This window comes from Phasianus colchicus, chromosome 1 (assembly GCF_987193195.1).
Source record: "Phasianus colchicus chromosome 1, bPhaCol1.hap1.1, whole genome shotgun sequence".
Classification (NCBI taxonomy): Eukaryota; Metazoa; Chordata; class Aves; order Galliformes; family Phasianidae; genus Phasianus; species Phasianus colchicus.
Window position 1 is genome coordinate 154,322,169 of NC_143436.1, and position 19,420 is coordinate 154,341,588.

General features: G+C 38.5%; 1 protein-coding gene across 5 annotated transcripts in view; it reads left to right on the top strand.

The window, feature by feature from the left end:
• The window catches only part of RBM26 (RNA binding motif protein 26), a 53,101-nt gene that overhangs the window by 8,589 nt on the left and 25,092 nt on the right, over positions 1–19,420 (top strand). For 2 of the 5 annotated variants that reach the window (XM_031610359.2, XM_031610619.2), the window contains exons 2-12: positions 4,834–4,952; positions 5,511–5,647; positions 6,483–6,571; positions 10,138–10,376; positions 12,167–12,427; positions 13,596–13,835; positions 15,065–15,232; positions 15,573–15,713; positions 16,338–16,449; positions 17,246–17,405; positions 18,346–18,510. In XM_031610359.2, the coding sequence (XP_031466219.1) occupies positions 4,834–4,952; positions 5,511–5,647; positions 6,483–6,571; positions 10,138–10,376; positions 12,167–12,427; positions 13,596–13,835; positions 15,065–15,232; positions 15,573–15,713; positions 16,338–16,449; positions 17,246–17,405; positions 18,346–18,510 (1,831 nt within the window). The remainder of the gene's footprint in view (positions 1–4,833; positions 4,953–5,510; positions 5,648–6,482; positions 6,572–10,137; positions 10,377–12,166; positions 12,428–13,595; positions 13,836–15,064; positions 15,233–15,572; positions 15,714–16,337; positions 16,450–17,245; positions 17,406–18,345; positions 18,511–19,420) is intronic. The other 3 variants (XM_031610489.2, XM_031610420.2, XM_031610561.2) reach the window with 3 other exon arrangements.

A 19,420-nucleotide genomic window follows, 5' to 3' on the forward strand; every position in this document is an offset into this window, starting at 1 on the left:
GTAGCCTTCTACGATGTTGTCACTGGCTGGGTGGATGGGGGAAGAGCAGTGGATGTAGTATACCTTGATTTCAACAAGGTATTTAATACTGTCTCCCACGACATCCTTATAATAAAGCTGAGGAAATGTGGGATAGATGAGTGAACAGTGAGGTGGGTTGAGAATTGGCTGACTGGCAGAGCATGGAGGGTTGTCATTGGTGGTGCAGAGTCCAGTTGGAGACCTGTAACCAGCAGTGTTTTTCAGGGGTCGGTGCTGGGTCTGCTCTTGTTCAACAGCTTCATCAGTGACCTTGATGAGGGGATAGTGGCCACCCTCAGCAAGTTTGCTGATGATGCGAAGTTGGGAGGATTGGCTGACACACTTGAAGGCTGTGCTGCCATTCAGCGAGACCTGGACAGGCTGGAGAGCTGGGCAGTAAGAAATCAGATGAGGTTTAACAAAAGCAAGTGTAGAGTCTTGCATCTGGAAAAGAATAATTGCATGCACCCGTACAGGTTGGGGGATGACCTGCTGGAGAGGAGCTCTGTAAGAGAGGGACCTGGGTGTCCTGGTGGACAACAGGTTGGCCATGAGCCAGCAGTGTGCCCATGTGGGCAAAAAGGCCAATGGCATTCTGGGGTTCATTAAAAAGAGTGTGGCCAGCAGGTGGAGGGAGGTGATCCTCCCCCTCTACTCTGCCCTGGTAAGGCCTCATCTGGAGTACTGTGTCCAGTTCTGGGCTCCCCAGTACAAAAAACACAGGGATCTCTTAGCGAGCGGAGGGCCACAAAGATGGTGAAGGGCCTGGAGCATCTCCCCTGTGAAGAAAGGCTGAGTGAGCTGGGTCTGTTTAGCTTTGAGAAAAGAAGACTGAGAGGGGACCTGATCCAGGTCTAGAAATATCTAAGGTGTGGGGGGCAGAGTGGCGAGGCCAGACTGTTTTCAGCAGTGTGCGGAGACAGGACAAGGGGAAACGGCCAGAAGCTGGAGCATAGGAAGTTCCGCACCAATGTGCGCAAGAACTTCTTTACGGTGAGGGTGACGGAGCACTGGAACAGGCTGCCCAGGGAGGTTGTGGAGTCTCCTTCTCTGGAGATATTCAAGACCCGCCTGGACGCCTACTTGTGTGACCTGGTGTAGGGAACCTGCTTTGGCAGGGAGGTTGGACTCGATGATCTCTGGACGTCCTTTCCAACCCCTACAATTCTGTGATTCTGTGATTTTAGAAAAATAATAAGATGAGAAAATTGTGTGATTATTGTTGTGTTTAGCAGAGGCTTATGAAAACTTAAAGGAACATCGGTAGAAGATTTAAAGTTGAGAAATGTTATTTTACTTGTTTAAAATCATATAAATGTTTTTCTAGTAACCAAATGTTAGCATAGGAATGAAGTTGAATCTGAACTTGTCAGACTTTTACTGCATGTATTTGATTTTTCCTGAAGTCATTGATGTCCTGCACCATATTCAGGTTAAGCTAAGGGTTCAAGCTTAGCAATTGAAAATGTGTAATACTCAGTGAATGCTGTAATTGAAGTGTAAATTTATTGTAAAATTGGAAGGGCTGCTTAAACTATTTGAAATTCGTAGGTAGTAATCTCATTTTTGTATTTTTTCTAAACAGTCAAATAGGGACCTTCCTCATGTTGAACTTCTTAGTGTACAAGAAGGCTGTATGATGAATCCCTTATACTGCACAGTATATTCAGCTGCTGCAGCATGGGTGCCTTTCCTGTTTTTGTTAAAGAGGCATTGCTTAATAAAGCATTGTTGTCTATTAGAGTGTAAGATACAAGTCAAAGAGCTTAGGAAAGCTGAAGAAACTAGCTCAAAACGGATGAAACATTCATGTGTGCACAGTAAAGATACTACAAGTATATTATGTTTACTTACACACAGACTCCCATTCTGTAAGAAAAGATAGTTAAATTAGAGAATATACATACTGCATACAAGCAGGCCTCCCATAATCCAACCCGACAGATTTTGACAGAACTGAGGATGGAGAATTTATACACAGTATTTCAGAATTCTCTTGGTAGTGAGAAAGTCCGAAGGAATTGCTTTTTGTGAAAGCAACCCTCCCCCAGAACTGTAATAGCTAGAAAACAGATTATCAGACTGTATCCATAGTTTTGTAAAGTAAAAGTTTTTTTGTGATCTCTTATTCCTCTGTTCCACCAATTCATGTAGCTAACAATATAATTTTTCCATCATCTTCTGGGAAAAAAACCCTCTGAAAACCAGTGACAAGGAAAGATCTTGCTGTAAACTTACTGTACACATACTGTAAATGTATCTAAAATAATTAGCGTGCTGTTCATTTATGAAAAGATTTTCTCCATCTTATTTACTACAAAATGCATTATGAAGTAATTGGTCTGTGCTAGTATTTCTCAAAAAAATTTTTTTTTAATGACCAAAAATAAATGCATATTTTTACTTTATTAGCAGGTAAGCTCTCCTGGTTATGTATAGGAGAATTTCAGTGCTTATATACTGAATAGTAATGTTAGAACTTAGTACATATGTTTTGTTTATACGTGGTATTACCACGTATGGGATGACAAATTATAAAACAGTGCCACAGGAGAAGGTGATTCTGTCTTTTCGAAATTATTGTACATTTTTATTGGGGATATTTTCTTCAGAGTGTTTTGGAGTTAGTTCAGTGCATGGAATGACATTCTGAGGTTACCGTGAGGGATGAGGAGAAAAAAGCACTGACTGTATGTATGTAGTGTGTGTTAATGTTAGAGCTTTTGGAATCTAGATGGCTTTCCAGACAAGAGTTTGTATTTTCTGTTCTTATTATGGAAAAGGAATTATTTTAAGCTGAATATGAAGCTGTCTTATAGTCACTACTCTAGCAGCTGGTGATTTAATAAACTGCAGTAACTGACATTTGTGGCTTTTTACTTTTTTGGACTAACTCTTTTTTGTTGCTGTTGTTCACTGAGTAGTTATGACTAATGTCATGACACATTAATGTTGTAACTTTGTGTTACAAAAAATGGTGAGAATTCAAATAAAAATTCAGCTTATATTTTATCTAATATTTGTGAAGAACAGAAACAGCAACAACAACAAAAAGGATTATCATGTGTAAATTTTCCCCTCCTCTCCAAATTACTTTCCTTTTATGACTGTTGGTAGAAAAAATGAAAATAGCACTGTAATTTTCTGAGGCATCATCCAGTTCTAAGCTTGGAAAAGAATGCAAATTCTGTGTAGTGACATGCAAGTCAGATAATCGTAGAATTTTTTCAAATTCATGCATTCAGAAGTTGAGAGGTGGTAGAATTTAGGCCCTCTGGGGCTCTCTTGGATGAGAACCCTCCCTGCCAGCTACCTCAGTGTACAGACAACCGTTAGATCTGGGCTTCCAGATGGTCTGGGTGGGTGATGTGCTCACATGCTAGCAGTACAAGAGCAGTTCTGCCATTCTCAATATATGAAGTGATGTTCCTGTTTCCGAGGTGACTTGGTGCTTGGGCAGCATTCTTGTTGTAGGTAAACGTTATTAAATCTGAACTAGGGTAAACCAGGTGTGATACTCAGGAGAAAAAAATTTAGAAGATATTTCAGTCTTTGTGCAGCCTGTTACTCAACTGACAGTGTACAATTTGTGCAGTTTGTGTTTTGCTGGTTTTGTCTGTGTGGATTCTTTTGGAGTTGAAACTGATTGTAAACTCCCATCTCCTATATCTATAAATAATGCAAGCTAATACAGAAAATTGTGCTGTGTCCCCTAACAGCTCACGTTGCTTCTGCAGCATGAAATACTGCTGTTGCCTGCTTTCTGCAGGGTACTGAATTATGTTTGAAGCTTTGACCTCTAACGTTAGAGAGCACTATTCTGAGCCCAGGGTATCCTTAGGGTCTACTTAAGACAGATGCTGGCAGATCTGCTTCCTTTGCTTAATGGATATGTTTGTGTGGAGGATGTGGCACTTGAGATAGCTTCTTTGAGAAAAGGAATTGTGTGGTGTGATATGTATGATATTGTGGAGGATGTGTGTTCAGGGCCTAAAACACGTGTCATTTAAGTTATCAGCAGTAAGACTTTTAATTAAACCTCAGTGCTGAAATTTCATTTGTTTTAATGTAGAATAGGTTGGGAGTAGCTGTTCTTTTCAGTCATTGTGGTCTTATTCACTGGAACAGTGTTTATATAATACTTAAATTCATTGCGACTCCCTGAGTATATTTTAATTTCACTCATTTCACAGTTATTTTTGATACAGAGAATGTACGGTTAGGAAGCATCAGTGCAATTGTCTTTCCTCATTGGTTTCTTAAAACTATTACTGAAGTAGTAGTATTAACTTTGATCATCACTCCTTGCTGTCTGCAGCACATCATCAGTGTGCATATGGTAAATCTTCCTTTTCATTTCAGTAGCATCACTTCTGCTGTGTTACTGCTTTCATTTCTAATTACGTAGGCTAACTTTACACCATTAAGAGTTGCTCAGTACTACAGATCTATCTTCACTGATTTCATAATAGAGAAATTATGGAAGTACTTATTGTAGCTTTTATTATTCTTCAGGACTATTAGGCAGTTGAAGCAGTTTTACCCTAAATAGTTCATTCTAGTTTGCTTTGAAATGATCTGTGGAGTACTGTTTGGAAATCTCATTTCTAGGGAATCACTTCTCTGGAGCAAAATGTGATGCTTAGTGATCTTTCATCTCTGGACTCACTCTTAGAAAATACCCCCTGGATATTTTTCAATTACTCTACAAGGAAAAATTTTGATCTTCTATATGAAATTGGTGATACCAGTTTCAGACATTCAGTTTTATAATTTAATCTCTTCTGTATGTTTTTGTTAATCTGTTTGCAGATGTGATGCAGATCCATCTGCCCTAGCTAAATATGTTCTGGCTTTGGTAAAGAAGGATAAAAGTGAAAAGGAGCTGAAGGCATTGTGTGTTGATCAGCTGGATGTATTTCTTCAGAAAGGTATGGTGTTTGTTGTGATTCTTAACCTTAAAAATTTTATTTCAAACAAACTTTTAATGTAGAATGCTGTGTTTATTTCTTCATCATCTTTGTTAGTTGGAAATATGTAATTCAATGTGCATGAAGGAATAATTAAAAAAAAAAAAAATACAAAACCACAGGTGTATAGTGCAATTTATAGGGTTTTGTTTTGTTTTGTTTTTGTTTTTTACATGTGTGTTTTTTGTCTTTTTTTATTCCTGGAGGAAAATTAAGGATGTTAAGAATTACTGCCTAAATTAGAAACACTGAATCTCTATATATATTAAAAAATGTTCTTCTAGATGGTTGATAAGAAGATAACAAAAATACTGCAGTTGAATGCCTATATGAGACATTGTCATTATTGACATGTTTCTTGACCTTGTAAAAAGACCTTTCAAAATAAGAGGTATAGAAGTGAAGTTTTTTTTTTTTAAGTGCAAGTAATTGTTTTAACTTTTACGTGAACGTTTTTAGTTTTTAAAAGCAAATGTTAGTTTTGAATACTGAATATTTATTTTTATTATTTACTTTTAGAAACTCAGATATTTGTGGAAAAACTGTTTGATGCTGTGAATACAAAAAGCTATCTACCTCCACCAGAACAGCCATCATCAGGAAGCCTAAAAGTAGAGTTCTTTCAGCACCAGGAGAAAGAGACAAAAAAGGAAGAGGTAAGCACTGACATTATTTTATCTATGTTCCTTTTTTCTTCATTCTGATTGCTTTGGTTCAGCTTCATCATGTGTGTTTATTAACAGTCCCAAGTTTAGTCTCAGAATTTGCACTGCAGCTTTAAAATGGCTGGCAGTTCATGCCTCGTATGTTGAACACAGTGTTTCTGAACATAAGCTCATAGGTAATATAATTTCCTGAATAAATCAAAATGGTTCTTAATGTGGAAATGGAAACAGAGTTCCTGGGTGATGTAGATTGTGTGGTACAGCCTGCAATAGTTCTTTGCTCAGGAGACTGCTCTAATTAATGCTGCCCTTTTAATTTGCCATTCCAAATGACAGTCCTCATTCCTTCAGCTACTTGATCCTGGAGACGTTCTGGCACTGGTGTTTGTATGGTTCTGTGACCCAGAGTAGAGTAGGTTAGCCCTTTATCAGCAGTTGTGTAGGTTTGGTTTGGAGTGTTTAACCGTTATGTCAACAAGGTAACCTGCTGAAAAGACATTATTATGCCACTCACGGAACATTCCTGTGCACCCAGGTCATTCACTGTACCTCCATATGGATTTCTCCACCTGTATCAAAAGTAGACGTATTTTCAGTGCAGCATAATAAACATTTCTTATGCTACTTTATCTTCTCTCAAACAGTGTTCTGAATATTCTCAGAAATTTGAAATTTACTATATTATTGTATTAGAAGTAAAAATCTTGTTCCATTTCAACTGTTGCTGCAGACTCAGTATTTGAGATTTTTGTTTTTATTTGATTGTGTAGAAGTCTTTCGTATAGTGTTCTAATGCTTTGATCTAATGTATACAATTGAAATTCAGATTGTTAAAGAGGAAGAGCGAGAAAAGAAGTTCTCCAGAAGACTAAATCACAGCCCTCCTCAGTCAAGTTCGCGCTACAGAGATACCAGGTAATAATTTTTTCTTAATCTCCTGTATTGTATCTTTAATTGTATAGATTTGGATTTTTATGACATTACAAATATTTCCTTTACATATAGTCACCTATTAAGTCTAAAATAAAACCTCTGCAACTCCTATGCAAATATATTTAAACTGAGAGTATGTGTTACAAGAAACTGTGTCAACTGTTTGTAAGTTTATGACTACTTACTTACTTACGACTTACTTTGGACATTTTTGGATTTTTAAAGTTAGATTTGTAATTGAAATTACAACACTTACTCTGCTCACTGTTGAGTCTGAATAGCTGTAATTTTAATTAAGAAATTTTCCCTTCAGTTGATCTTTTTCACAGAATCACAGAATCACAGAATCACTAAGGTTGGAAAAGACCTATAAGATCATCCAGTCCAACCATCCACCTGTCACCAATGGTTCTCATTAAACCATATCCCTCAACACAACATCCAAACGTTCTTTGAACACCTCCAGGGTCGGTGACTCCACCACCTCCCTGGGCAGCCCATTCCAGTGCCTGACCACCCTTTCAGAGAAGTAGTATTTCCTAATATCCAGCCTGAATCTTCCCTGGCGAAGCTTGAAACCATTCCCTCTAGTCCTATCACCAGTTACACGAGAGAAGAGGCCGACCCCCAGCTCGCTACAACCTCCCTTCAGGTAGTTATAGAGAGCAATAAGGTCTCCCCTGAGCCTCCTCTTCTCCAGACTGAACAATCCCAGCTCCCTCAGCCGCTCCTCATAAGGCCTGTGCTCCAGACCCCTCACCAGCTTTGTTGCCCTTCTTTGAACGCGCTCCAGGGCCTCAATGTCTTTCTTGCAGTGAGGGGCCCAGAACTGGACACAATACTCAGGGTGCGGCCTCACCAGAGCTGAGTACAGGGGAACAATTACTTCCCTACTCCTGCTGGTCACACTGCTTCTGATACAAGCCAGAATGCCATTGGCCTTCTTGGCCACCCGGGCACACTGCTGGCTCATGTTTAGCCGAGCGTCAACCAACACCCCCAGGTCCATTTCCTCTACACAGTCTTCAAGCCATTCCACCCCAAGCCTGTAGCGTTGCTTGGGGTTGCTGTGGCCAAAGTGTAGGACCCGGCATTTGGTCTTATTAAACCTCATCCCATTGGCTTCAGCCCAGCTCTCCAGCCTGTCCAGATCTCTCTGTAGGGCCTCGCTACCCCCAGGCAGATCGACACTTCCAGCCAACTTGGTGTCATCTGCAAACTTACTGAGGGTGCACTCAATGCCCTCATCCAGGTCATCAATAAAAATATTGAAAAGGACAGGCCCCAGCACCGACCCCTGGGGAACACCACTCGTGACCGGTCGCCAGCTGGATTTAGCTCCATTGACCACCACTCTCTGGGCTCGACCCTCCAGCCAGTTCCTTACCCAGCCAAGAGTGTACCTGTCCAAGCCACGGGCTGCCAGCTTCTGCAGGAGAATACTGTGGGAGACAGTGTCAAAGGCCTTGCTGAAGTCTAGGTAGACTACATCAACAGCCTTTCCCTCATCCACCAGGCGGGTCACTAGATCATAGAAGGAGATCAGGTTGGTCAAGCAGGACCTACCCTTCGTGAACCCATGCTGGCTAGACCTGATGCTCCAGTTGTCCCGCACTTGCCGCGTGATTTCCCTCAAGACAATCTGCTCCATAACCTTCCCTGGCACCGAGGTCAGGCTAACAGGCCTGTAGTTCCCCGGGTCCTCCTTACAGCCCTTCTTGTAGATGGGAGTCACATTGGCAAGCCTCCAGTCTTCTGGTACCTCACCAGTCAACAAGGAGCGCTGATAGATGATGGAAAGCGGCTCGGCTATCACCTCCGCCAGTTCCCTCAGCACTCTCGGGTGAATCTCATCCGGCCTCCATGGACTTGTGACAGTCCAGTTGGAGTAGAAGGTCTCTGACCGTTTCCTTCTGAATCATGGGTGGTTTAGTCTGGTCTCCAGCCGAGACCACCTGGTCGAAAAGTGGAATATCCTGAGGATAACTGGTCTGACCTTTAAAGACAGACGTAAAGAAGGCATTCAGGACCTCTGCCTTTTCTTTATCCTCAGTAGTCACATTCCCGGCTTCATCCAGTAAAGAATGGAGATTCTCCTTAGTCCTCCTCTTACTGTTGATATATTTGTAAAAGGATTTCTTGTTTCTTTTTATTCCAGTGGCCAGGTCGAGCTCGAGCTGGGCTTTCGCCTTTCTGATTTTCTCCCTGCATATCTTAACAACTTCTCTGTATTCTTTCTGAGTTGCCCGTCCCTTCTTCCACAGGAGGTAGATTCTCTTTTTCTCCCGGAGCTTCAAGAATAGTTGCTTATTCATCCACGCCGGTCTCCTTCCCCGCCGGCTCATTTTGCAGCTCAGGGGGACAGCCCGCTCCTGCGCCTGTAAGACTACCTTCTTGAAGAGCAACCAGTTGTCTTGGACCCCTTTACCCTCTAAGACTGAATCCCAGGGGACTCCCCCTACTAGTCTTCTAAACAGTTCAAAGTCCGCCCTCCGGAAGTCCAAGGTAACAGTTTTGCTGTTCTTCCTCCTGGCTCCACCAAGAATCGAGAACTCTACCATCTCATGGTCACTCTGTCCAAGACAGCCCCCAACCTCCACATCTTCCACCAGACCTTCTCTGTTTGTGAACAGCAGGTCTAGCGGGGCAGCTCCTCTCGTAGGCTCTCTCACCAGCTGCATCAGAAAGTTATCCTCTATACACTCCAGAAACCTCCTAGACTGCTTCTTCTGCGCTGCGTTGAATTCCCAGCATATGTCAGGGAAGTTGAAGTCCCCCATGAGGACAAGGGCTGGCGACCTCGCAGCTTCTGCCAGCTGCTCATAGAACACCTCATCTGTCTCCTCATCCTGGTTCGGCGGTCTATAGCAGACACCCACCAATACATCTGCCTTGTCAGCCCTTCCCCTGATCTTTACCCATAGGGATTCAACCTTATCATCCCCAGCCACAAGCTCAGTAACATCAAAACACTCCCTAACATACAGAGCCACACCACCACCCCTTCTTTCTTGCCTATCCTTCCTGAAGAGCTTGTAGCCATCCATTGCAGCACTCCAGTCATGGGAGCAGTCCCACCATGTTTCTGTAATGGCGACTAGGTCATAGTTTGCCTGCCGCACCATGGCTTCCAACTCTTCTTGTTTGTTGCCCATGCTGCGTGCATTGGTGTAGATGCACTTCAGCCGAGCCCCTCGCCTCATCCCTAATCCCATTGCCGCTCCCCCAGGCTCATCTCTAGCAGGCCTGGTTTTATCCCCTACCCCCTTCATATCTAGTTTAAAGCCCTCTCTACAAGTCCTGCCAGCTCTTGGGCAAGGATATTTGATATTTTTGATATTTTCAGTGTGCAGAAGGTGCATTTTGGGGCAAAATCAATATTTTACATTTAAAAATGTTCAGGATGATGAAAGTAGGATGCATAAACCAAATAAAAGGATTTTGATGAGAAAAGAACTATAGTTTTTTGCCTTTTATGTCATTTACCATTGCTGTATTTTTAGATTTTTAATTTTTTTAAGTAACAATAGACAAAATTACATGTTTAGAAGCCGCGATGAAAGGAAAAAAGATGAACGTTCTCGGAAGAGAGATTATGACCGAAATCCTCCCAGAAGAGATTCCTACAGGGATCGATATAACAGAAGAAGAGGGAGAAGTCGAAGCTACAGCAGGAGTCGAAGCAGGAGCTGGAGCAAAGAGAGACTGCGGGACAGGGATCGAGACCGGAGCAGAAGCCGAAGTAGAACACGAAGCAGAGGTACCAACAGTTGGTCTCTAAAATACGGTGAATGCTGCTTACAAAATTTAGACACTAGACTAAAACACTCTGTTCAAGATGTACTAAAATTTCTATTGATGCTCTTGTTTTATTGTTAACTTCTAGCTTTGTTTACTGTGGATATAAAGCTTATGTGATTATGTTCTCAGTTCTTATTTTCCCTTCTTTCCCACAGTTCTTCTCTATTACCTTTGATTGTGTTGGCCACTTCTAAATGTTGTGAGACAGGCAGAAAAGGCAGAAAAATCCAAGTTAATTGCATTTTCTTAAGTTCTAGGGAAACTCAGTATCTGATATTGGAATATGCAGAAATTAATACTTACCTACAGAGGTAGGACTGGTGGAAACTACCAGTTTGTCAGCAAATTGCTTGTTAAACAACAGAGTACAGGTCTGTTTTTGTGTTGTTCCCTCTTTGGTGTCTTGGAAAGAGGCTGAAATTACTATAGTAAATATGTGCATTAACTTACATTGCTGTAGGACTTCAGTCTTCTTTCAGTACAGTAGTTTTGCTCTTCAAATTAAGCTTCTTTTTAAAGCTTTTTCATCTGAAATGAATGCTTTTCCCTTATAGTTGTTACTGATAAATTAAAAAACTGCATTAGGAGTTGTATGATCTCTTTATCCTGACTTAAAGAATACAGAAGTTGAAATATTATTATGTAGATCTCCTATTTATTATTTCTCTTTGTGATTGGGCTTTGCTAGCATGGTCTCACAAGCAGAAATGCAGAGCTCCTGAAATTAGCAAGCATAAATTTTTCAATCAGCTTATTTCATAAGTTCTGTAGCTATATTGCAATGTGATTAAATCTTATTTTAAGGAATATTTTACTACAATTGTAATTTCTTACAGTTAGTATCCTACAATAAAACCATTTTTCCTGTTTCTAAGAACATAAGGAAATACCTGCTTTACCCATACTTGTCTGCCACTTTTAGGACGTTTTTATTAATATTTCTTTAATGTGCTGTTGTTTGAGTCTGCTAGCTTACATCATGACAGGATTCTACTGTCTTCATCTTTTTGTTTGTTGCTTAGTTGATGGTAACGTTAGAAAACGAAGAGAATAGTTAGTATGTATTTAGAGTAATAAATCATGCTGCTGCTATATATGTCCAGGAGTTTTCCACACCTGTCAAGTATTATTATTTCTCCAGTCATGACGAGACTTTGTATTGATTCAGCACGTGCAGTTGGTTGCAGACAAAATGAATATTAACAACATGAAGCTACAACAGTAATAGAGTGTCTTGAAACATTAAAGATATATCACTTTTATGATATTTTCAAGTAGTGATTACTTTTTGTTGTTGTTTCCCTTTATTGAGGATAGCTTTCCAAATGAAGTTCTTAGAATATATGGATTGCTACAGATGATTTACTATGCTTGAAGTTAAATAAACTTTATGTTTTATTATGGATATAGTGTACCCTGGTGGTTGACTATGTAATTTTAAGATTCCTTCCCCTCCCCCCCCGATTATGTAGAATGAATGTAGAATCATGGTATAGTTGAGGCTGGAAGAGGCCCCTGAAAAACATCTAGTCCTAGTCTAGTAACTGTTCTCAAAGCAGACAAAGGGGAACATGTTACTCAGGACTCTATTCCGTCAATTTATGAACAGCTGTAATTGTGGAGGCTCAGCTCTGGGCAATGAGTAGAACATTCCAGTTACTATTTTCATATTTTGAGATTTATTGACTTTGAGTAAATAAACTTAATGCTTTTACTGTTTCTGGTGAAAATGTACGCAGTCATCCAATTAACTTTTTTTTCTCCTCTTCTTTTCAGAAAGGGACTTGGGAAAGCCAAAATATGATATGGATAGAACAGATCCATTAGAAAACAATTATACTCCAGTTTCTTCTGTAACAAATATTTCATCTGGCCACTATCCTGTCCCTACACTGAGCAGCACTATTACTGTTATTGCTCCTGCTCATCATGGAAATAACACTACTGAAAGCTGGTCGGAATTCCATGAAGAGCAGCTGGACCACAACTCCTATGGAAGACCTCCACTGCCAAAGAAACGCTGTAGAGATTATGATGGTAAGTCTAGGTTTTTTTAATTACTTGCTGCAGCTGTAACAGGCTCCCTTCTCGAAAGATAAAGGTCATTTTTTTTTCCACATTCTTCCTTAATACCGTTTTTTTTTTCTATAATAATTTTTGAATGCATATTTATCCCACTCTTTAAGGACTTACCTTTTAGATATTTTTGTTAGTGCTTCTGTGTTTTCTTTTTATTTATTAGATTTATTTTATATGGATAAAGGCTATTGTATTGATTTTTATATAAATACTAGAGGAGTTTTATCTTTTGTTTAAACCAAATATTATACTTGATTGCTTTAGCCATAATTAGAACCTCACCGATGTCATCAATTATTGATTTTATTCCATCCTAAGACAGATTAATTTACTAGAAGACTCAATGTTAAACTGTTATTTACAGATTAGATATTTCTTAAAATTGAGTACTTTTTTGTGCTTACCTAGATCTTAGGCTGTCTTTTTTCATGTCTTATCAGTGGAAGAGACTACTGCAACTTGTGCTGACTTAGCTAAATCCAGCTAGTCAACCTCTTAACAGAATATGATTTCCCTCCAATGTATTTTTCTGAGACTTTTTTTCCTCCTGTATATCACAAGTCTGAGATCTAAGTCAGTTTATATTAGAACATTGATTAAAATAGTAATGTAGGAGTTTTTTTGGTTTTTTTGTTCTTTAAGAAAAAGGTAGTCTCCGTTTTGCAGCTTTCGCTCATGGGAATGCATAGTTGTAAAAGTGTAGCTGTTTTGAAGTTTTCTTCTAATGCAAGCTCAGCTGCAGAGTGTTGTGGTGAGGTCTATACTTCTACAGAATTTTGAGAAAGGTTCAGAATGTGCAGATGGATATACCTCTAAAATAACATCTCCAAGCGTGACTGAAACTTTGTATCTTTAAAAGATCATCTTATAGCAGCTTGTTATTTCCAGTTTTTTGTGTATGAAGCAAATAGTACTTCATTGGGAAGCTATGATATAGCTGTCCTCTAATCTTTACTGGCTAGCTTATTGCAGCTTCTCCTCCCGTCTTCAGTTTCACATTTTGTAGTGTCCCTCTGTGGAATTAATATTTTTCTTTAACTTTTCAATTTCTGTGTTTGTAACATTTCCTGAAGCTGTACATAAAGCTCTTGAATGCTAAAAATTCTTCTTGTTTTTGATGTTTCAGAAAAGGGTTTCTGTATGAGAGGAGATATGTGCCCTTTTGATCATGGAAGCGATCCAGTAGTGGTAGAAGATGTGAATCTTCCTGGCATTCTGCCTTTTCCAGCACAACCCCCTGTTGTTGAAGGACCACCTCCTCCTGGACTTCCTCCCCCTCCACCAATTCTGAGTCCTCCTCCTGTTAACCTTAGACCTCCAGTACCACCACCAGGCCCCTTACCACCTAGCCTTCCACCTGTAACAGGTAGTTTAGGAAAAAAACAAACGTGCAGTGCAAAAAGGTGTTTTAAGAATGTTGGTTATGTTTTTAAAAAACTGTACGATGATCTCAGTGTTGTTTTTTATGACAGTTGTTGCAGTGCCAGTTGTACAATTTGCATATAAAGTGTGAATCTTAATATTTCAGTTGTGTTTATGCAAAAGCATGGCATGGCATAGCAAAACTCAACTTCTTGAGTTTACTTGGAGAAATTGTATAAAAATGACTACTGTTAGAGAAGAAGGGAAAACCCTGGAAACGAACAGCTGCTGGTCATTTCATTTGTGGTACTAAAATTACCTAAAAATAAAACTAAAATAACACCTACAAATAAAAACATAATTTGTCATGAATTTGGAACCTAAACAAAATTCTCCTGTGTATTTACTCATTCATTACAAAATGCTTTGACTCAAGCACTAAAAATTATTTAAAGACTTGTGTCCTAGCTGTCATTTTTTAAATAGCAATTTAGCGTTCATATTCTTTACATGGTTTAAAAACTGTGATGTGTTAATTTTATGTGCCTATCTCTTTTTTCTTTTCCTTCTAATTAACTTAAATGTTCCACTTGGTAAAACTACTCAAGAATAATTGGCATTTGATATTACTTGTTTCTTAAACTTGATTTTCAGTTAATAGTATCTTTGCTTAAGAACTGAATTTATTTACTTTGCTTACTATAGAGAGTAACTGTCTTGCTGGGATGATCAGTTCTGCCTCACTTAATGTTTACAGATCTGTCTGGGATGTCCAGATATATGATTTTGTGGCCTTTTCCAAAATGCGTTTTACCAATAATGAATTTGAAGGCCAGTGTTGACTGGTTAGCTTTTAAAGAGTCACATTAGCTTTTGTAGAAATAAATAAGCTTAGTATTATTATGATGATACTAAAGAATTTGTTTCTCTGAGGAAGTTTTATGCAACTTTAAAGAAATTCTGTTGGTGAAGGTAAATACTGGATTTGGAATTAGATTGTGGTTTACAGAAGAAGAAGAAAAAAAGGAAGAATGTTGAGTATTGAAATGCTTTTGTCTGTGATCTGAATTAAGAGCCTTCTGCCAGTGGAAGTGGTTTCATAGGAATTAGTGGGTTTTTTTGTTTTTGTTTTAATAGTCTTAAGAACATTTCAGATCAATTTCAATATGAGTTAGTAGAGCGTAAAGTAAGTATAGTGGATAATAAGTAACACATTGTTTTTCTTTTCCTCAGGACCACCCCCTCCTCTTCCCCCACTGCAGCCTGCTGGCATGGATGCTCCCCCAAATTCAGCAACTAGCTCAGTTCCTACTGTTGTTACAACGGGTATTCATCACCAGCCGCCTCCTGCTCCACCCTCTCTTTTTACAGCAGGTGTAGTACTGAGGCTTTGCCCACAAGGTTTGCTAAATAGAATAACATTGATTCATACTGTAGTGTGTTTAGAGATAATTTCATAGTTTTAGATGATTGTATCATTTTTAGACTGTGACAGTTACTTAACACTTTTTTTTCTAATTTAATTCAAGACAGAATTAAAAAAAAAATGCATGTAAAATTTGAATCTTGACTATGAAATACTGTTTTAATTGTAATAATAATAATCATGATAGTTTTTTAAGATAATAGTTATACAACAGACTTTTCCATTTTAACTGTTTCTTGTAATTATTTGAAATATAACACTTGCAACCTTTTTTTACTACAATTTATTTTAATTAGACAATTTATTTGTTACCAGAAACGTATGACACAGATGGCTATAATCCAGAAGCTCCAAGTATAACAAACACTTCCAGACCTATGTATAGACATAGAGTACATGCTCAAAGACCAAATTTGATAGGACTCACATCAGGTGATATGGATCTACCACCCAGAGGTATGCTCTCAAAGCTATACTTTAGTTAGATTTGTAATTCAATTTACATTAATGTAAATGGAAGAACTTTTCAGAGAATCAAATACTGGAAAATGTTGCATTTTTAAAATACCTTTTGTAGGTAAGAAAAGTTTAAACAGGGAATTTTTCTTATTCTTAGTTTGTGTGTTTTTTAGCAGATAAAATGTCTACTTCCCCTCCCCCTATATGATTCCTGTTCTTCAGAAAGAGCCACTTCCTTCCCCCCTTACCCCACTATCTTGTTCCTAGTTATCAGGGTTCTGGAGTATCCTACGTTTCCTATCGTAAACATTTTTTGTGTGTGCCATCTAATAGAAGAATGGAGGTATTAGCAAAAAATGGTGCAAATCTCAAGATACTGTATGGGACATTGTGAATGGAGGCAGATGCTTTCTGTCACCCTTCTTTTGTTTTTCTTTTGTATGGTGTTAATTGGACAAAATGAAAGCTATTAGATGTTTTAGATGTTGATAGTTAAGATTAAGAAGATTAGTCTGCAACCAAGATTTGATGCAGTTTTTGAACAAGGATCAGTTGTGTTTTTTCAGTGCAAATTCAATGCAAACAGAAAATACAAAAATTAACATTTTCATCTGTTTACAGAAAAACCTCCTAATAAAAGCAGTATGAGAATAGTGGTAGATGCTGAATCCAGGAAAAGAACAATTGGTGCAGGAGATGGTGGAGTTCCTACAAAGAAGACTTGGTTTGACAAGTGAGTGGTCATTAACACAAGGTTGGCTTAATAGTTGCAGTTCAGTGGAGATCTTTTCTGCATTCTGAAATATATATAAATTACATAAATTTCAAGCAAGTTAAAGTGTGAGTAAACTGACTGTATTAAAATAAATCGTATTACAGAGAGGACTGTAATTGGCTGTCGTCTCTCAGAGACACTGCATAGATAGCTAGGTTTGCTCTGGATTAAATTTGCTCACTGAAACCTGAAATGACGTAAGATACAGAGCCTTGCCATATGATACTTACTAGAGATGCCTGGATTTAGTTTTTAATTTTATCATTGCCATTTTGGATTGAGTTGCCAGGTATGTAACTGACATAGAATGTGGAATGTGGTGCTCACTGTCCAGATATACCTGGGATAAAATGTTGGAAGGGATTTTAAGACATTGCTGTGGTTGTGGAGAGCCTAGAAATATTAGGAATTTGTGATGGTGGTGAAGAGATTCAGGGGGAATGATTGAGAAGCATTAGCATTTGGAGAGAGTTACTGTGGGATAGTTAGGAGTTACTGACACAATCAAAATATCATGAATTACGTTAGAGATTTTTTGTGGTGAGGTATGGTGAGAGTATGAGTGAGCACAAATGCAGATATAGAGGCCTGTGTACTGCACCCTTCCACGCTTTTCTAAAATCGTATGGGATTTGATTTTATTCATCTGCCAGACTGTCTGTGTGACACATGCAATCCAGTATAAGCATATAAAATTTTACATTGTATTTGGTAGCTTACTGTGGTTTTCTAGCTTGTTTCTTATTTGTTGCAGGCAAAATTTTAACAGAACAAATAGCCCAGGTTTCCAGAAGAAAGTACAGTTTGGAAATGAAAACACAAAACTTGAATTGAGGAAAGTTCCTCCAGAACTTAACAATATCAGCAAACTTAATGAGCACTTCAGTAAATTTGGAAATTTGGTCAACTTGCAGGTAGGAGTCAATAAACAGAAGAGAAATATGCTTTGGCTTAATGCTGGCAGCACTTACTAAAAGGAGAATGCCGAGTACTTTGTAACTAATCTTCTGAAACTGCTCTTTTTATTTTTCTATCTCGTTTCTTAAGCATAATCTCCCAGTTTTAATGAAATTGTCATTGATGAAGCAGAAGTGAAATGTTCCAGTTCTTATTTAGGTTTGAACGAAGTTTAGTTTACAAAGTTTAGTTTTCTCCTACGGATAAGACTTCTAACGTAATTTATGTAAAACATTTTAATTTTTTTAAAATATTTCTTCCTTTTCCATAAGTATGGATGTATGATGATGTGAAAAAGAGGGTGTCGAGGGGCAGAGATTGCCATCTGTGCTCATCTTCCTGAAGATGTAATTTTATTCTTTGAAGGTATCTGATATAATATGTTTGTATCCAAAGGAGGAAAACTAAATTGAACTTTTAGTTCTGATACTAACTATGACACTGTGTTTGTTCACATCAGTTATCTCAATTCCAGTGATTCTTCCTCATCTTTCAAACAGCTACGCATATTTGCGTTTAGAAATTCTGTTTGACTGTTGAGATTTGTTACTTACGTGTATTAAAGCTTGTTAGTGTAATCTCAAGGTTTCTTCTTGATACCAGAAGTTTCAAGCAGAATCACAGAATCACAGAATTGCCAGGGTTGGAAGGGACCTCAAGGATCATGAATCTCCAACCCCCTGCCACGTGCAGGGCCACCAACCATTCCACCTAATGCTAGACCAGACTGCCCAGGGCCCCATGAATCATGAATGGGAAATGTTCATCTGCTGACCCATATTGAATTTAAATTGTAAACTTCTCTGGAGTCTCTGGAACTATGATTCTGTAGTAATTGTGACAGAAACAAAAATTCTGCATGCTGTATATTTTTTGTTCTTCTGTTTTAACTCTTAGGTTGCATATCAAGGTGATCCAGAAGGTGCCCTTATTCAGTTTGCCACACATGAGGAAGCCAAGAAAGCGATATCAAGTACAGAAGCAGTATTAAATAATCGTTTTATCAAAGTTTACTGGCATCGAGAAGGAAGTGCACCACAAATCCAAACTACTGCACAGAAGGTAGAGGATCTAAGTCTGTTCTATCTACAATTTTATTTAAAATAATTACTTCTAAACATTATTTTTAAATGTTTGTAGAAGAAGTAAGCCAAATACTTTTAAAATATGGAATACTTGATGTCATTCATTTCCAAATTCAGTCTTCAACTGTTTCTTTGAATTCAGATAGAACATTCAGGAGTATGATTGGGAGGTACTGAAAGAAAACCCTTGTCTGACTTAAGGAGAATACAGCTATATCTTATGTAAATGAGGCTTGATGTCTGAATAATGTATTTTTTACTTTAACTAACGTAGGCTTTTCTTTATTTTTTCTTCTGGTGAGTCTAAGACAGATGGTAAAAGTTAGATTTATTTTCTTGGAAGACAATCTCCATTTTTTTTCCTAAAGATGCTGCTCTTTCTAGTCTGTTTTCCTTTCCTCTTCAACTTGCATACAGCTATAGAAGGTAGCAGTAGAGTTCATTTTACCCAAATATGTCTATATTTTTAAATACATATCTATACGTTTTATATATATGTAGAGAGAGAGAGGAAATGCTTTCACAGTGGAATTTGCAAAATTATGCTAATTTTGTGGGAACAGATAGGGGTATTTTACATTTTTGGACTGACTCACATAATGGAGCACTTCTTGGTGGTTGTGAAGTGTTAGTTACAGCACTGACAAGTTTTTAAGAATATTAATCTAAGTACTGCTATGGAGCTTTGATTCATAACCTGTTACAAGCCAAGTTGGATGCGTTAACATGCCTAGGGGTTCCACTGAAACGTAAGGGGCAGCTTGGATTCTCCCAGATCATGGATGGAGAATCTTACGAGTTAGCATAGAGCATAGCAGTTCCCTTGTAATTGTATCCTACCTTTAATGTATTTGCTATCAATGTGGAAAAGTATGTTCTACACTTAG